Source organism: Chlamydotis macqueenii, chromosome 4 (assembly GCF_036417535.1).
Source record: "Chlamydotis macqueenii isolate bChlMac1 chromosome 4, bChlMac1.mat, whole genome shotgun sequence".
Lineage (NCBI taxonomy): Eukaryota > Metazoa > Chordata > Aves > Otidiformes > Otididae > Chlamydotis > Chlamydotis macqueenii.
The window spans coordinates 38,396,578-38,409,305 of NC_141559.1; the positions used below are offsets into that span (position 1 = coordinate 38,396,578).

General features: G+C 45.9%; 1 protein-coding gene across 3 annotated transcripts in view; it reads left to right on the forward strand.

Moving 5' to 3' along the window:
- Window positions 1–605: 605 nt before the first annotated feature.
- The window catches only part of GRIA2 (glutamate ionotropic receptor AMPA type subunit 2), a 94,217-nt gene continuing 82,094 nt past the window's right edge, over window positions 606–12,728 (forward strand). For all 3 annotated transcript variants that reach the window (XM_086747875.1, XM_086747874.1, XM_086747873.1), the window contains exons 1-2: window positions 606–1,034; window positions 1,362–1,502. In XM_086747875.1, coding sequence (XP_086604001.1) covers window positions 947–1,034; window positions 1,362–1,502 — 229 coding nt within the window. In that variant the 5' untranslated portion in view covers window positions 606–946. The remainder of the gene's footprint in view (window positions 1,035–1,361; window positions 1,503–12,728) is intronic.

Genomic DNA, 12,728 nt, shown 5'->3' on the forward strand with positions numbered 1-12,728 from the left:
CTGGCTGTTAAAAATATGCTTTTCGGGTACACCTGGAAGGTGGCTACATCCAAACATCAGCCTGGTGAAGATCAGTGAATTTTTTTTTTTTTAAAAAAGGGGGGGCTTTTTTTCCCCATTTCTTCTTTCCATCCAAGCTAACGTCTCCCGCTGCCACAGGGGGACCTCGCCGTGTGATTGACAGGTGTCCCTCATTTTTGTCCCTTTAAAGCAGCCCCCCCCCGGGCGCGGGGCCCTGCCGACGGGGGGGGGGGGGGCGTTTGGGCCGAGGGACCCGACTCCAGGGAAAAACCCCCGGGGAGACAAAACACCTTGCCGGAGGCGACTGGGAGAAGGGGACAAGCCCCGGGGGACGGGGCGGGGGGGGGCAGCTCCGGCAGCCGCCGCAGCGCCTCTGTCCGCGGTGCTGAAAGCTGGCGGCGGCCCTCCCCGCGGCCGCGCGCGAGAAGGGGCGGGGCGCAGCGGGGCGAGGGGGGGGGCGGGGAGGGGCGCGCTCCCGCCAGCCCCTCCGCTCGCGCAGGCGCCCCGCCGCCTCGCCGGCTGCGCCGCCCGCCCCGTTGAGTGCGAGGCAGCGCGGGCGAGCGCGTGTGAGGGCAGGGCCGGGCCGGGCGGCGGGCGCGCTCAGGCAGCGGGAGCTCAGCGGCGTCGCCGCCAACCGCACGCGGCCACCCCCCCTCTCCGCCTTCCCCCGTTATTTCCGGAGCCGGGACGAGGACCGGAGCGGCGGCGGCAGCGTGGCCATCGTCTTCCCCGGCGCCTGCCGCCCGCCCGGGGGTCATTTTCGTTTCGTCCCGTTCCTCCCCCGGTTGCCTGGCGCCCGCCGGCCGCTCGCCCGGCGCGCAGAGGATCTAATTTGCTGACGAGCGCGCTGCGCGTAGGAGGAGGAGGGCGAGGAAGAAGAAAGGGCTGTTTCCGTGGCTTTGTGGATGCTCTACTTTTCCTGGAAATGCAAAAGATTATGCATATTTCTGTCTTCCTGGCTCCTGTGTTGTGGGGACTGCTCTGGGGGGTCAATTCTAACAGCATACAGATCGGTAGGTGCCCGCATGCCGGGGGACGTCGCTCTCCTCCCGCCGGATCTCCCGCTCCCCCGGCCCCGCCGCGGTGCCCGCCAGCCTCCCGTGCGGTCCCTTCGCCTTTCCCCGAGGCACACCGCCCGTCCCGCCGCGCCCCTCCGCCCCGGACAGGGGACGGACCCGCAGCCGGGCTCGCTCCGGTAGCCGTGCCCGAGCCGGCGGAGCCTACCGGTACCCCCGGCCAGCCCAGCCCCGCCAGCGGGAGGGGACGCGGCTGCGGCGCTGCTCTCCCTGTGCCCCCCCGCCTGATCTGGGTGCGTGTGTGTGCGTGTGTTTTCCTTTCAGGGGGGCTCTTCCCGAGGGGCGCCGATCAGGAGTACAGCGCGTTTCGGGTAGGGATGGTGCAGTTTTCCACCTCGGAGTTCAGGCTGACTCCCCACATCGACAACCTGGAGGTGGCCAACAGCTTCGCCGTCACCAACGCCTGTGAGTAACGGCGCGGGGGAGGCTGTGTCGGGGAGAGGCGGGAGGGGGCGTTGAGGGGAGGTGTGTTAGTGGGGGGGGGGGGGCGCTGCGCCGCCGCCGCCGAGCAAGTGCGGGAGCGCCTGGTCTCGGTGCCGGGAAAGCCGGGCGCCAGGTCTCCGTGCGCCTCCCCAGCCCTCGCCGAGGTTTAAAATGGTTCCTGCTTCCCCCTCCTCTCCGCCCGTGGCTCTCCCCACGCGTTACATAAGGCTGCGCGGCTGCCCGTGGCACCCACCCACCAACACCCGAGAGCGGACCGCAGGCGCTGCCGCGGAGCCTTCCCGTTAAATCGGCGTGGGCAGGGCGGGGGGCTCCCTCCCGACAGCAGTCGAGGGGGCGCGGGGCGCTGATCAGCCATTTTACACGGCCCTCCGGGCTCCATCTCGCCGCCGCGGGAGCTCCCCCGCCCTCGTCGGGAGCCCCGGGGCCCCCTCCGCCTCGCCGGGAGCCTGCCGCCCCTGTTCCTTTCGCGGCGAACCGGCGCCCGTCGGCGGGCGGCCGGCGGGGCTCGGCCCTGGCTCCGCCTCCGGCAGGGCTGGGCCCGGCCGCACGCGTGTCGCGGGCCGCGGAGCACATGCGGTACTCGGGGCGGAGGGGTCATCCTGGCGCGGAGAGAGGAGCCCTTGAGGGGGGCTGCGAGCGGGAGGCAGGCGGGCCCGGGGCTGTGAGGGGGCCCGCCTGCCCCCGCTGCCCGTTGCAAGCGAAACCGGGGTCCCGCAGCGGCCGGGCCAGCAGGGAGGCGGGAGCCCGCTCTTGAGCCGCGGTGCCCGCTCCCGCCGCCGCGCTGCCCCGGGGCGGTTCCCCGTCCGTCCTGGGGAGAGGCCGTAGGGACGCTGAATCTGGAGGTCAGCTGTCAGCGAGAGCCATTTCCCTTCCTTTGGCGACCTTTTTTTTCTCCGATTTAGCTACCGTGTGGTAGGGGCGGTGGTGCTGAAGAGGGGCATCTGGGTACGGATGCTGGGATAGGTGGTGCAAGAGCTCAACCCAAGGAGGTTTCCGTGGCACGTGTGAGGGTAGGAGAGTGTAGCCCAAGTCAAAAAAGATCAGGGCACGTAACCAGCCACAGTAAAACTACTTCGCTCATCTTTTGCAAGCTGCTTGGGGAGTTCTTGTTGTCTTAGGTAAGGAGGGTTTGCAGCAACCAGAGCAGCGTAGGATCAGTATTTGCAGTGATGGTACTGGGACTGTCGGGGAAGTAAGGGGATGTGTAGCAGTCTAGATGGCATTCTGCAAAAATATGACGGCTCTTTCTGGGTTTCTCAGTTCTGTGAAGTCAACAAAATCCTGAAAATAATTTGTGTAAAACACCAGAATATTTTTTTTTCTACTGGTACTACAGAGAAGTATAGCTACCTGGTCTTTGGGAAAGTAAAGGATACATATTTTTCTCCAGCATCATCAAGCTTTTTATCAGTGTTCATGTGCATGCCTCTGCCTTGTTCTTGAGCTCAGCTGTCTTCCTTGGAGCGCTCTTACAATTCTCGGATGACATGTGTAGGCTGCGGTGATGGACTTTGAGACTTCCAGCAGAAGGGAGATGCTGTCCACGTTTCGGGTTTCCCTTTGTCTGAAGGCTTAAATTTTCAAGCAGTTTGAAGAGCACTGAATTAAGATGTGAACATGTATTTGCTTTTTGTCACCTCAGTCACCACTGATGGCTTAGTCAAGTTATCTTGTCAGTTAGATTTAGTTGAATAGTGAAGTGTATGCTAGACATATGCATGGTATTTCTGTGATCACCTTCCAAGAAAGGTTTGATTGGAGAACAAGGAGTTGTGAAGATAAATACTTGCCATATAGGAAGCAGAATTTAGCAGTTCGTTGCAAAGCACTGCATGCACAAATAGTTAAGGAGAGTCCATCTTTTTTTCTCCCCTTTATGCTTGTTGTCGTTTCAGATATTGAAAAATCTGCAGGTTGGTGGTTGGTTGGGTTTTTTTTTTTCAGAATAATGTACAAAGAACCTGTGTCCAAAACCAACACTATCAACAGTTAAACAATGCGGATGTAAAAGGTGGTCACGGAAACATAGGGTAGTATGAAAATGAAAGTGCTTCAGTATTTACCCAGGTATTTCACTCCAGCAAGGTGATTTTCCTTCACAGAAATGTAGGCTTATGCTGTAATAGAAGTAATGACCTTTTTCTGCCCTGACAACTGCAATATTTCAGCTTTTGATTTAAAAACCCCCAAACCAGCCCAGTCTCAGGCTGCAGAAGGTCCAGAGGGGAGGGCGTGGGAGATGTGGTGTGCGGCCCCACTGGGGGTCTGTGTGCCTGCATCCTTCTCTCTGCCCAGTAACCACTGGTTGCTTTAAAACCACTTCAAAAACAACCAACCAACCCACTGTAGAACTACTTAAAGGAATCTTCAAAATTATTATCAGCACATACTCAGAGTTCGTTAATGGAGCAAAGAGTTTTTAGACAAACGAGTTGTATTGCTGGTATGACTTTTAAATGAGGTTCCTAAACTTCCAGTGGAGAGGAGACAGTGGCCATGTACCAGTGAGGGATGTTTGAAACAGTAAATGACTGAGTAGAAATTTAAAGATGACCAGACGATAATATGTAGCAGAAGGGGAATGGAGGCTTTGTGCGTAGATAGACTTAACATGTAATATAGCCATAACAAAGAGTCCCTTCAGGTTGTTGGACTGCTGGAAGTCTTGTGCAAAGCTGTGTTGACAGGTCATCAGGAGTAGCTGTTGGACTCTAATTGCAGTTTGACACCTCGCAAGTTGGTGTCACCAGGAGGCTTAATGGTTTTGATTGAGAGGTAGAGATGTAATTTGTAGGGCAGAACGGAAAGGTATCCAAGCCGCTGGACTTTATGGTTCTTCAGCACAGTGTAATTGAGTCTAGTCTGATTGGAGAAGTGCTGACCATCAGCGACATCCAATTTTTTTTTTTCTTCACAACAAGAACAGAGGAAACTGTAGAAGATTAAGTCCTTTTCCTCTTAGATCCACCAACCCAAACAGGGATAGTTGTATTGCATACTAATTTTTTATTTTTATTTTTTTTTCTCTGAAAGGATATTGAAGTCACCTAAGGAGAGGTTTCCTATGGAGTACTATAAAACCTCCATAACTGTAACAAGTTTTTCATACAGTAGTTTCAGCACAGAGGTAACATATTCACAATCTTGGATGTTTAATCCTGCTGGCTCAAGAGCCAGTGTTTAGATTTCCTGTTTTAAATCAAGTCTTACAGCTCTGCAGGGATCACTGCACCATGACATTATGACAAGGGGATGCTGATTCATGCATAAACCTTAGATCCTTTCATTATATCTTCAACAGCAGCGTTTAAAACCTCTGAATATCTAGCATGTTGCTACTTGGGAGTCATGGCAAAGGTTTTCCCAGCCATTTTGGAATATAACGCTATAGATTGCATTCTTGAAGAAACAGCATTCAGCATACTGCCAGCAAAATGATTAAAGAATAAGCAAAAAAAAAAATCCTGTAGTGGTATAGATAGAAGAGGTTTAAATGTGTTTATTTGAATTCAAATTACTGTGGACCAAACCTAAATATATTTCACAATAAGTGATTAGAACTGATTTTGAAAAAAAGGAGGAATTTATTAAATTCTTATGTTTCAGTTCATTCGTATTCCTGGTCCTTCTCATTTCCTTTTCACTCTAAAGCATTTCTCAGGCTTAGTGAGCAGATGTGAAAGTGGGTTCTGTACCCCCATGTAATTAAAATGGACAAGATCAGATGGTTTTGTATACTAAAATGATACAATAAAACCAGGATGCAGTTTACAATAGGAACTCCTGTGTTTTTACTGCTCTCAAAACATTTCTCCTCAAAATCAAGCTCCGTAGCAAACTTTAAACATTCTTCTACTCATGAGAGTTACTCGTAAAGAAACCTGGGGTATTTATTGTGTGACAGTGCTGTCCCTGCTGTGCATCCTTGCTCCTGGCTCACAGAGCATTTTCACACAGCCGTGATCCAGGATTTGGGCAGGTAGAGATTTGAGAGTTTTGCTTGGCTAGTTGTCTTTTCAGATTTTTATTATGTGATTATTGCATTAATTTTGTCCATATATCTGAAATAAAAAATTACCATGCAGTTTAGAATATAGTATGAATACATATTTTACTCTTAAGTTTTATAAGATGAGTTATATTTAATAGCAGTTTGTGAGTACTATATCGGTCAAGACTTAAATCATCCAATAGTCTCAGTCAATCTCTTCAATGTATTAGTATGTTTATACATGCTTTTATTTATATTTAAGATTTGAAAATTAGCAACTTTTTCTATTTAAGCTAATGAAAGCTTTAATTTACACTGAATTTGAAAGCGCTATTGACTGCACATAGCTGGGGATGTACTTAACTCCTTGTGTACGTAAGAGTTACTGTACTATGCAGTGTATGTTACACACCCTAAACCGAGGACCACTGCATTAAGTGATACTGTTACTGCCAATTTCTTTAGTTCTTCTATCAAGCTTCTCATGATTAAAATACTTTTGTGAATTAAGGCATGTTTAACAGATACATAATTCTTTTTGAACAGATGATTATTACTGGGGAAGTATATAATAACTGGGAACATGTTGTTACTTTGAAATTGCATTAAACACGTGAAGACTATTCTACTACCATATGTAGAAAATTATATGAATTAATTTATCAAACATCTGTAAAAACATGATTAAATTGTAAAAAAAATTGCTCAAGGAAAATAGAATTTTAAATTAATAATTCTCTAATATGTGCTGGTAGGACTAATTTTTAGGAAACTGAAAGGAGGAATTAAACCACAGTAAACATAAAAGTGTGTATATATGTATGTGTATACACACATATATATAAATGTACGTACATAGGTACTTATTCAAAATAAACTATTGTTCACTATATGTCAAATAAATAAAAAGCAGAACATTGGTTAAACCCTGCAATCCATTTTCTGAAGAGGATTATCTCAGAGCTCTTACTAGTAAGATAATTTATCACTTTAAGTCAGTGTTCTCACCCCTGTGAATTGAGTACATGAATTACTGATTTTTTATATTGAAGGTTCATGCCCATATTCTCTAACAAACATCCCTGCAACTGAGGCCAATGAATGTCATATCAGACTGAAAATAACACTGAAAAGATACCTGAATAGGTAAAAGACTTAGTTGTATGTATCAAACCCTCTTATTATGAATATATGAATGAGTTTCTCGTGCGACAGTTAACTGGAACTTTAATTTCTGAAATGAACAAGATTTTTATATTGTTTTGTAACTAATCATTGCATTTATCAGAACTTGAATACGGTGGCATTTGCTTTTAGAGGACTGTGGACAAGGGATTAATTCCTGTTGCCATCCAGATTTCTGAAAAGGTATAGGGCAAAAGCCTGCACGTTTGTGGAGCATCATTATTATTTTGTCTTGAAACCTTGATGTTTTCCTTTAATAAGATCATTAAAAAAACCTGCATTGACTAAAGCACATATTCAATGTAACCTTGTTAAAACTGAAAAAAGGCTTTGATTTAAATTAATAAGTCCTTCCAGTAATGAATTCTTTATAGATAAACAATAAGGAGTGAATAAAAGCATCAGACAAACATAGTGAATGCATACTGTGAAACAGATCAACAGCAAGGAATGAAAGCAGGTTTAAATAAATGTTGAACAAATTCGTATTGGACCTTCTAAAATCAATAACTGTGCTTAAAATATGACTGTTGTATTTATTTGTGTGCAATTACAGAGTGGAATAGATGTCTTTTGAAATACTGTTTACTTCTCTTTATCTGTATCTAGGCCCACCATGAAACATTTTTTATTTTTCTAATGCAACACTGCTGCGTCCCCTTCTTTAACAATTATTCCATAACAGAATTTTTTTTTTTCTTTTTCACTGTTTTAAGACAGGTTTTCAAATCAGGCAGTTTATGGAGAGATTGCCTTTTACCCCATAAAGTTCCCATTTGGGAAATTAATATAGAGAGTTAACATTTCTGTCCTGAATCTGATTGAATGTCCAGATACTTAATGCATTTACATATGGCTAGTTGTTTTATGAGAGTGTAAAAAAAAAAATTTGCAAGGAAAAGACAGTCATTTTGATTCTGCAATGAGGTGTGGTTCAGCTCCAGCTACGACTGTCTCCCACCACCTGCTCCCAAACCTGACTCAGAGAAGTTAATAGGATTTTTTTGATGGTTGAAATGTTACATGCAGTTCAACTAAAGGTGACAGAATTAAGCACAAGAAACGTCTTACTTCAGCTCTAACCTACTATTTTATTTTATATCCGAGGAAGGATATGCAGGTCTGTATTCATTAACTTAAATCAGTGTGTGATTGCTTTGTGTGCTTGGGGTGCTGGGTCTGTAACTGAATTAGCCATCACTTCAGCTGTTCCGTGAATGACTCACTGGGCTTCATTGCACATGAAAACAGTATCTTCATTACTTAACTACAGAAGGTAAACATACTTGCATTTCACTGATGAAGAGTACTCTGCCACTTGTGTTTTAAAATGGACATATTTTTTCCAAATGGTTCGTCCAATGAACAAGAGTAGGGCAAAATTCTGTAAGATGTTCATATTGGCCCTGACTTGTATACTCCCATAACTGGTAGAATTTCAAAGCTCAATAAGGGACAGAGGCTAATTATATGAAATGTTCAAAATAGATATATGAACACGTGCTTGCTATGCTATCCCACCTTTTTAATTTAATCTCCATTTCAGATAGTTAATATTACATTGATTTGATGCTGCAATTTTTCAGGCTGCTGTGGTTAAGGCTGTCATACCACTATAATTTATTCTCAGTATAAGTATGTTTAAAAGTTTAAAAACATGTCTTGCGATGGAAAAGATGCCTCTGCTTATTGCAAATGTTATGAACTGATTTTCTTTCAGACACTTTGAAAATTACCAATAACGAATTCTTTCTAAGCACTCAGTGTGATAGATAATGTAAACAGCAATCTGTTGGGTCATGTGGAGATTCTCTCGTCGTCTGTACAGAGAAGTCTACTTTCAGAGGTCATGTCAGCAACAGGGCTGGAGAGCTCAGCAGACCTGTTTTGCAACTGCTTTACAGCTTGGAGAAAGGATTTGTTTTATTTTCTTTGGTTTTCTGCTTTTTATGAATGTATGTGATCTATAGCCATAAAATGAAAAGGCTAATGTGGTTTTACCGTCCCATGTAATGTGGATCTAAAATGTTTGAATGTGTTGCACTTGCTTGGATATCTGTAAACTATCTCAGAATCTCTGCAAATGCATGCTGATGAAATAGACTGTGCAGGTCTGAGCAAGTCAGAGTAATTTGCTCAATAATATCATAAATCTTTGAAGTTGAGGACATTGAGGGTCAGCTTATTCAAAATGTTCCTCCCTGATAGTTATGAAACTAGTTATGAGTTGTTTTTCATAAAATGTCTTCCAAGCCAAAATGCTGTCATGGTTTTTCAGGTTTTTTTTGTTTGGTTTTGTTTTTTTTTTTTTTCCCTTTGCTTTTCCCTCCTATGAATGTAGCAAATTCCATAGTGCTTTCATAGTACAGTCTCAGAGGGGGTTTTGCTACAAACGTGGGATCCTGCAAGCAGGAAAACTTTCCTGCATGCTTGTGCCTTGTGCATGCATACCGCTATCAGGGAGTCTACTCCAGGTGTAATATTTGAAAAGCGGGGCAAATAATTTGTAAGACTAGTGCATACCAAGCACATACTTACATAAGCTACAGCGATGTTACTTACAGCAGAAGCAGGATCGATCCACACCAGTGTTACAGTGAGTGGTTAGGAGAATCATCCAAGATTTAACCCAGTTATTTCCTATCTTGTCTGTGTCAGGCAGAGGACCTGAATTTAACCCTTTATCTTTCACTTCCCAGTTGAATGCCCTTAGTGCTAGGCCATTTTGATTTTGACATCAGTCTCTCTCTCTGTCTGTCACTCTTTGTTTTTCCTGCCTCGATTAATTTTTGCTGTAAAAAATCTCAGGAATCTTAACTTTTGTCTTGATGCAGGAAGGGAGAAAAGTAGCTTTTAGGTTGTGGAAGCAGGAAGACAATTTCAGGGATACTATACACCTATTCCAACATGTTGAAGAGCCTCCAGTATTACTAGGCATCTGCTTTTCCTGATAGCTTTGTCATTCTGGAGATGGAAAAAATGCTTCACTTCACTTTAGGATTTTTGTTTTCCTTTCTGTATGGAACTGTTTCTGGCTTCCTTTTGGACCCATCCATACAGTGGCTCAGTCACTTTTGAATGGTGTTACTTTCCTTTTTCTAGTACACAGAATTGCAATTTCCTGTGCCCGTGTTTCTGGCTTTATCTTGCACTCTAGGAACTTGCAGTGTTCAATTTTTGCAGTATTTCATTGTTACATGGCATCTTGATGTGTAGATGTTGCTGTATGTAGAAGCCATTTTCCAACTGCCTTAAAAACCAGATGTCTTAGGAAAAAAGTTCACTTGGTGTGTTTCTTATCTTCGTATAGGTGATATAGTTCAACAACATAGATCTAATTTTGAAGGTTATTTTTTTTCCCCTTGTTCTGTTCTCATAGAGCTTAAAACAGTTATCCAAAACAAATGTTGCTACTGCTGGGTTATTAAAAACATTGTGAGAGTAATTGTGCTAATTACTTAATTTTGACACACTGGTGGTTCTGTAGCAAGAAATGTATGCCTTTAGAATTAAGTGTCTTTTTTACTAAGTGTCATTTGAAACTTCCTGAGGAAGCTAGCCATGTTTGCAGGAGCATGGTTAACCTAGTCATATCGCTACAGATTGCTTAGCGACTGTCAGCTTAGTTTTGTGCGCTGCAATTTAACTAACTTTGCTTTTGGTCTGATTTTTTTTTTCCCCTTTAAAAAGTATTCTGGTTTTCTTCTGTAGGCATCCTTTTCCTCCTTTCACCCCTGCCAACCAGCTAAGTGTACCAAAAGCATCTGTTTTGGGAACCCTAGTCCATCTTATTAGAATTGTCTTCTGCTTTCCAGGTTCAAGTTTAAGAATGCCTTGCTTAGTGGTTGACATTTTTAGGTTACAGATCTTTTGGGCGATAGTGACATCAGTGATGGATGTAATGTGTTTGTTTTTTTTTTTTTTCTTGTTTATTTGGTTTTCTGAATACTTTCTGTATTAGAACTCAGGAGAGCTCATCTCGTTCCAAAGCAGCTTCCTAAATGTGTATGACAGACCAAAGGAGAGACTATATAACTTGACAAGCCAGGAACAGGTGTACCTCACTGTGGCTATGCTGTAGGAGAGTTTTGAAGGGAAAAAAAATCTCATGGAGTTCAGATCTGTCCTATGCATCCATCCAGACTTCTAAGCCAGAGGTCAGATGTGCACATTGCAGTTTATGTTGCTTTTGATATTTCTGGGAATTCCTCATTCTGTAACCCTTGGTGGCTTTATATACTTACTGTGAGTCCTTCCTAGCTGTGGTGGTATCTCCAATTCTCCTCCATAAAGTAGGCCAGTACAGGCCAATTCTCTTCCATAAAGTAGGCCAGTACAGGCCAGTCCCCAAAGTGGAGGGACTACATCAGTGGACAAGGGAAGAGCAATGGATATCATAAGTCTGGAATTCTGTAAGGCCTTTGGCACGGTCCATGTCAGCAACATGAACAGTGGGATATAGTGCACCCTCAGCAAATCTGTCGATGACACCAAGCTGTGTGATGCGGTCGACATGCTGGAGGGAAGGGATGCCATCCAGAGGGACCTTGACAGGCTGGGCCATGGACCTTGACATGGGCCCATGAGAACCTCATGAAGTTCAACAAACCCAGGTGCAAGGTCCTGCATATGAGTTGTGGCAGCCACAAACACAAATACAGGCTGAGGGATGAAGGCATTGAGAGCAGCCCTGTGGAGAAGGACTTGAAGGTATTGGCAGATGAAAAGCTCAACATGAGCCAAGCAATGTGTGCTTGCAGTCCAGAAAGCCAACCACATCCTGGGCTGCATCAAAAGAAGTGTGGCCAGCAGGTCAAGGGAGGTGATTCTGCCCCTCTGTTCTCTTCTGGTGAGACCCCACCATGAGTACTGCATCCAGCTCTGGAGCCCTCAGCACAGGAAAGACGTCGACCTGTTGGAATGGGTCCAGAGAAGGGCCACGAAGATGAACAGAGGGCTGGAGCAACTCTCCTATGAGGACAGGCTGAGAGAATTGGGGCTGTTCAGCCTGGAGAGGAGAAGGCTCCGGGGAGATGTTATAGTGGTCTTCCAGTATCTAAAGGGGGCTTATAAGAAAGATGGGGACAAACTTTTTAGCAGAGCCTGTTGCGACAGGACAAGGGGTAATGATTTTAAACTAAAGAGGGTAGGTTGGTGTCATGGTTTAGCCCCAGCCAGTACCTAAGTACCATGTGGCCACTGGCTGACCGTCCCCCCTCCCTGGGAATATGGGGAAGAAAAAATATAATGAAAAGCTTGTGGGTCGAGATAAGGACAGAGAGAGGTCATTCAGCAGTTACCATCATTGGCAAAACAGACTCAACTTGGGGAAAGTTAATTTAATTGTATTAACAATAAAATCAGAGTAGGGTAATGAGAAAATAAAAACTAAATCTGAAAACGCCTTCCCCCCACCCCTTCCTTCTTCCTAGACTCAACTTCACTCCTGAATTTTCTACCTCCTCCCTTCCAGAGGCATAGGGGGATGGGGAATGGGGGTTGAGGTCAGTTCATCACGTTGTCTCTGCCACTGCTTCCTGCTCAGGGGAAGGACTCCTCACAATCTTCCCTTACTCCAGCATGAGGTCCCTCCCATGGGAGACAGTCCTCCATGAACTTCTCCAACATGAGTCCTTCCCACAGGCTGCAGTTCTTCATTAACTGTGCCAGCGTGGGTCCCTTCCGTGGGGTACAGTCCTTCAGGAGCAGACTGCTCCAGTGTGGGTCCCCTATGGGGTCACAAGCCTTGCCAGCAAACCAGCACCAGTGTAGGCTCCTGTCTTCATGGGTCCACAGGTCCTGCCAGGATCCTGCTCCAGGGCAGGCTCTCTACAGGCTGACAGCCTCCTTCGGGCATGCATCTGCACCACCGTGGTGTCCTCCACAGGCTGCAGGTGGATCTCTGCTCCTCTGTGGGCCTCCATGGGCTGCAGGGGCACATCCTGCCTCACCATGGGCTGCACTACAGGCTGTAGAAGAATCTTTGCTCTGGTGCCTAGAACACCTCCTCC